The sequence below is a fragment of the Apteryx rowi genome, unplaced genomic scaffold (genome assembly GCF_003343035.1).
Source record: "Apteryx rowi isolate R43461 unplaced genomic scaffold, aptRow1 scaffold_235, whole genome shotgun sequence".
Lineage (NCBI taxonomy): Eukaryota > Metazoa > Chordata > Aves > Apterygiformes > Apterygidae > Apteryx > Apteryx rowi.
The window spans coordinates 570,010-575,714 of record NW_020448697.1 but is presented as its reverse complement, the minus strand read 5'-3'; the positions used below and the strand labels follow the sequence as shown (position 1 = coordinate 575,714).

The following is a 5,705-nucleotide window of genomic DNA, read 5'->3' as shown; positions in this document are numbered from 1 at the left end:
CTAAAATATAGTATTGCTATACCCCTGCATTTTTTCTTCTTTTGCATTTATTGCTATAGTTTATAACTTCTTGAGATAATATTTTGCACTGTTAGGATTTCTATTTAGCTTTAACGCAAAGTAATAAAATAACTCACTTCATCCACACTACAGGTATTTTTCCTATTTCATCCTGAAGTTTCTAGTTTGCTTCATTCCTCTTGTTTAATTTAAATTCCTCATAAAAGCACACAGGGTGAAAGAAGAAGATACTTTTAATGCAGCTTTCCTACAGTTAAATAGATATCTTATTTCCTCCTTCAAAAAAACCCCCAACTATTAAAGTGACAAAATGACACCAACACATAGACAAAGAGCAGTATTAGAGGCAACCCAGACCTATTGTCCCTTATGTGCCTTTCTTTCTGGTGTTCCCCTTAAAGGCCGTTGAGCTGGGGTGGAACAGTTTCTTCACATTTCTCTCCCCTCACCCTTCTTTAATAGGATTTTTCTTTCATGATAAAATGTTTCTTGTAAAAAAAAAAAAAAAGATATATATCCAATGCAAATGTTGTGCCAAACTCTGAGAAGTGCCACCTCGGTTTTCATATTTCTGGAGTTTGAACAGTTGTCCGTGGAACAGCTGCATTTCTATAAGCCCAAGGCAGGTGGCCCAAGCTAGACACTTGCCACTCATAACCACAAAGCTGAAGGATCTGACCAGTTTTTTGATAGTACAAAAACGTTCATGAATTCCCGACTTCTTCTCCTTTTACTTTTCTATAATGTAAAGTAAAAATTGCTAAATAGTTTTCCCACATTGCTTTCAAGAAATAATTTTCAATGCCATAAAAAAAATATTCACACCACTAAAAAAAGATTTCCTCTGTCCCCTGTAAGAAGACCAGTGGTTTTGCATCACCATCTRCAATGTCATTTGACTCTTTTAAAGTAGTCTGACTGCAGTTCTGGGTGTGTAATTTGTTTAAATAAAAGTTCAAAGTCTTTGGCTCTCCTCTTTCAACAGAAGGATTTTCCTCTCCAAAATGAGTCTAAAGTACCATCCTTGCATTGCCAGGTCGTTTTAAGTCCCGTTGTCTTTCCCCGAGTTGCAGGGCCACAGTGGGCTTGGAAAAGGGCAAGGGGGATCTAGGAGGCTTTGAGGCAGCAGATCAGCTCAGAAGGGATCCACCACAGAAGGAGTAACGTCGAGCTGCAAACCAAGACCAGAAGCTGTTACAAACTGACCCGATTTCAGCTCTGAATGTCACCATGTCTAACAGGCAGAGATCTACAGGGGAGAGCCAGGGGAAGAGGAGTGAAGGACAGCTCTAAAACCAGTATAGATCCTTGCTTTTATCCTGAGGCTGTAAACCTGAGAATGGAGAGAAGAAAAAAAAAAAAGAGGAAGAAGAAAAATAGGTATAGGCATTTAGGACAGAGAAAGACAAACTTCTTTACTGCTGCATGAGGCCAGAGACTCCTCAGCACTAGAAGGAAGCAGTGAAGAGAAGAACCCACACTAAACCAGAGACAGACACATGGCCCTTTTCACCTAGCCTGAGGCCACCAAAGGGAACCCTTTGTGGATGGAGTAACCAAACTGCAGTATGAAGTAATGCTTCTGAGAGAGGGCTTTCCTTGTCTCCACCACCACTGCCTTAGGAACTGCCTGTGCTGGCTATGCCCGCGTCACCTTCCTGTCCCCACTGTGGCCCCCGGCCTTACATCCAGGCACCTGACCAGACATGAGATTCCAGTACCAACTTGCAATTGTGCTTTCCTTTCAAAAAGTGGGAGAAAAATTAAGGAAAGCCTAGAAATGAACCTTCAATTTTATGGTGGTCTGCACTTGTGCCCCCATGGAGGGAGCGACCCCTTGAGGTGGCTCCATCCTGCTCCCAGCTCTTGCTGCTTGACACAAGACAGGGCTAGGGCCAGCACAAGAGCACTTCAAAGCGACCAGTTTCTTCAGGGCATGTTTGCAGCAATTCAAAGGGTACTGGGGGAGCTGATGTGTTGCCTGGTCCCATCCTCCCCCTTCCTCTTCCTCGCTTGTCTGGCTCAAGAGTCTCCTGAGAGGGGCACCAAGGGCAGTGTCTCCTGTGAGACCTCTCTCTCCCCTACTTTATTTACCCAAAGCAGCACCACAGCTCCCACTCCACAAGGGCTACTTCCCTGTCACCTTAAGGACAGCGAGTGGGGAGGAAGGAGACAGGGGGCTGAGGTCGAGCTCAGATGGGGGGACCCCAAAGGGGCCGAGAGAAGCTCTTTACCTGCATCCACATTGAGGCTGAGGCTCTGTGCCATGTCCCCTGCGGTGTTGGGGAAGGGTCCTGGTGTCGTCCAGGCCGCAGTGGCCCCCGCCTCGCTCTTGCCCAGTTCACACTGGGGGCTGACCGGCGCGGGCATGGAGGCAGGCGTGAGGCGGTGGGGGCGGACAGAGGCGGTGGGCACTAGCAGCGAGCTGTAGCGGGGGTCGAAGTGGGGTCCATAGACCTCGTGCATGGCAGTGGGGCGAGGGTAGGCACTGCTCTGTGTCCCAATGTAGGGGTGATGGTGGTGGTGGTGGTGGTGGTGGTGGTGGGCATGGTGCCAGGGCTCGGGGCTGCCCTGGTGCAGGTGACCGTGCAGCGAGGCCGGTGAGTAGGGGTCGGCGGTGGCAAAAGGCAGCTCACTGTGGGCAGCAGCCGCCAAGGGACTGCTCAGGGTGGCGGGGACGGAGGAGGGCTGGTATGTGCTGTTCCAGAAGGATGGCGGGAAGCTGCGCTGGCTCATAGGGAAGGAGCCATCTAGGTGAAGAGAGTGGGGCGGAGGAGACAGCGAAAGAGGAAAATCAGCATGAACACCCAGCGAACACTGATCTCCTTCCCCAGCACTCTTGCCCCTCCCCAGACCCCCTACTCAAAACCAGACCCTCTGATTCCCTTCATCCCCTAGGCAACTGCCAAGCATAAGAATTGCTCCGGGCGAATACAGATACCTCTCCAGCTAAACATCCAACAGACCTAGCCCAGGGCTTATCCATGAAACTGGAACCATTTGTTCCAAGTTTCTTTTGGTGGGTATTTGAAGGAAAAGACTTAACTAAGGTGAGGGACGTCTCTTTTGCTCAATAGTGGAAATTGAGTTGGAAACTACCGCCCCACAGTAGTTTCCAGATTTTTTTTTCTTGTTTGTCTTTGCAATAATCTCCCTATCTACACATTTACACCCAGCACCCTGGAGGATGCCTGACCCTGCCAGGAAACCGGTTGCTTCTCAGCACAGTTTCGAAGAAGGCAAGAGCAGGATGAGATTTGACTAGGGGTCAGCTTGAATTTTCTGAACACCTGGGGGCAATTTCCCCATCTATTACACTGGACTTATGTCTGTTTCTCGGGTATATATTAATATATATTTGGAAAGCATTTTGCAGATCTTATTAGGACTAGCAGGACAAAGGACAAGGACCCTGCATTTTCTTTGCCTGTTAAGCAGTGGGCAAGATGAAATAGTGAATATTAACAGCATAGACAGAGATGTTAAGCATTATTGATTGGGAATGCTGTGCATTCTGGAGACAAATAAAAACGTGCTCGTAATACACATCTGCCAGGGAGGTGCGCCAGCTCTACACCTCTGGCATTACTCAGGAGAAAGGGAAGTGGTTCATTACGGGCAAGGAAATCTCCTTTCATGCCATCAATTCCAGAGCTGAATATCTTTCGCCCGTGAAATATTTCAGCCATCGTAACCACCGACAGAAATTCATGGAGAGGCTGGGAAATCTTCGGGCGGGCTCTCGGCTGGGCAGGGAGCCCCGCCGGGGAGGGCCCCCGAAAATCCAGAAGTGCCGACGCCGGGCGGCTCAGAGGGCAGAGGAGAAACTACGGGGACGTTTAACTCCGGGTGTCCCCCGGGTGTCCCCGCGAGTCGGCGCGGGCAAAACCGGGCGCGCTGAGACGGCTCCGCGGCCGCCCTGCGCAGCGCGCCGCGGGAAGCTGCGCGGCAGGCTCTTTGAACGCCTCCGTTTTCGACGATTTAGGGTCCTTGCCTCTGCTCCAGCACCAATCAGGGCGGTGCTATGCACAGGGCGAGATTTAGGGACATAAACAATTTGCTTTTTAAAGGTGGGAAGCTGGTGAAATCGTTTCCACTTTTTTTTTTTTTTTTTTGGTTCGTTTCGTTTCAATTTTTCGATTATCAACGCGCTAATCTTAAAGCTGCCCCGGCAGGGACCGGCGGGGGAGGCTCTTTTCAGCGCTGCAGGTCCTTGCGGCTCGGGCTCCCCTTGGGGTTTCGTGGAGCCTTGCTTCCCTTTGCAGGGCTTCCCTTTGCTTCCCTGCCTCGCGCCTCCCCCCGGCAGGGGAAACCGCAGCCCCGAGCACCCTCCCTCCCCGCCGCCGCGCCGGGCACCCCGCTGCGTGCGCCGGGGCGCAGGCAGGGCGCGACTCCCCTGCGCAGCCCTGCGCGGCGCCCTGCGCTCACCCCGCCAGGAGCCGGCGTTCCGCGCCGCCTTCGCGCTGCCGAGCGAGAAGCTGCTGGGCTGGCTGAGCGCCCGGCTGAAGTGCTCGTCCACCACGGCGCTGATGTCCCCCTGGAAGTAGGTGAAGAGGACGCACCGGGAGTTGATGTACTCGGCCTCGGGGGGTCGCTCCTTCTCGGGGCTGCAGTCCTCCTCCTTGATGCTGGCCGGGGCATGGCTGGAGAAGGAGCTGCTGGTGCTGGCGCTGCTGCCGCTCTCCGGGGCTTCTTGCATTTTGGAGTAAAAGGCGAGTTTCTGTCGGGCAGTGAGGGAGGGAGAGGAGAGGGGAGGGAAAAAAAACCCCAACACAGGCGGTCATGCCGTGCAGCGGAGCCAGGGGCACCGGCCGCAGGTCCGGCTGGCCCTCCCTGTGTCGGGCGAGGTGCGGCGCCGCGCCCGCGCCCGCGCCCGCTCCCGCAGCCTGCCCCGGGGATGCGAGAGCCGCCTCGCCGCCACGGTGCCCGCCGGCGAGGGGCCCCAGCAGCAGCTCATCGTCCTTCCCCCACGTCGCTGCATTTCCGCACCCCCACGTGCCGAGGGGGCAGCGAAGAGCCTGCAAATGCGGCTGGAGCTCCGACCGCAGGAGACGTCTGCACGGCTGGGGCAAGAGAGCTCCGTGCGGGACAGAGACCGCGGCCGGACGGGGCCGGACCCCGCTAACGCAGCGGCGAGTTCAGCTGCCAGCCCGGAGCTCCGCACACGAAGGCGTTTTGCGGGCCGGCTGTCGGGGCGCTGCGGGTCGCGGGCGCACGGCGGCCCCTCACCTACGGCGCGGCCCCGGGCAGCCGCGGGGAAAGGGGAGCGCCGCTCGGCCCCCGGCTCGCAGAAACGTGACTGCCGACAAAATCTGCCCCCCAGGAGTGTCCTGTAAACCACAGCGGTGAGGAGGAGGAGGAAGGGAGAAGAAGGGCTGGCAGCCTCAAACACATTTCAGGGCGAAAAGCATTTCTTTGGCAAGCAAGAAGCTCCAGGTATTTCCTACAAGATTAGACTGTTTTTACTGGATTCCGTTGAGGGTGGAAAAAAAGAAGAAGAGGGAAAAAAAGAGCATTCAGAAGTTTGCTGGATGTATCCCATGTTCTCTTTATCCGCGTTAGCGTGCTCGCAGTTGCCGGGAGCTTCTTAGAAACGAGTGATGGGGCGCGGAGCCGGGCTGGGCGGTGCGGGCGGAGCGGAGCGGAGCGGTGCTGGGCCGGGCCGGGCCGGGCGGCAGGAGAAG

At 54.3% G+C, this 5,705-nt stretch overlaps 1 protein-coding gene across 2 annotated transcripts in view; it reads right to left on the bottom strand.

Annotated features, from left to right (window-relative positions):
- Positions 1-557: 557 nt before the first annotated feature.
- VGLL2 (vestigial like family member 2) overlaps positions 558-5,705 on the bottom strand; it is a 6,836-nt gene continuing 1,688 nt past the window's right edge. The window contains exons 2-4 of one of the 2 annotated variants that reach the window (XM_026065976.1): positions 4,450-4,741; positions 2,256-2,771; positions 558-1,192 (exon numbers count right to left, since the gene is read on the bottom strand). In XM_026065976.1, the coding sequence (XP_025921761.1) occupies positions 1,152-1,192; positions 2,256-2,771; positions 4,450-4,741 (849 nt within the window). In that variant the 3' untranslated portion in view covers positions 558-1,151. The remainder of the gene's footprint in view (positions 1,193-2,255; positions 2,772-4,449; positions 4,742-5,705) is intronic. The other variant, XM_026065977.1, reaches the window with a different exon arrangement.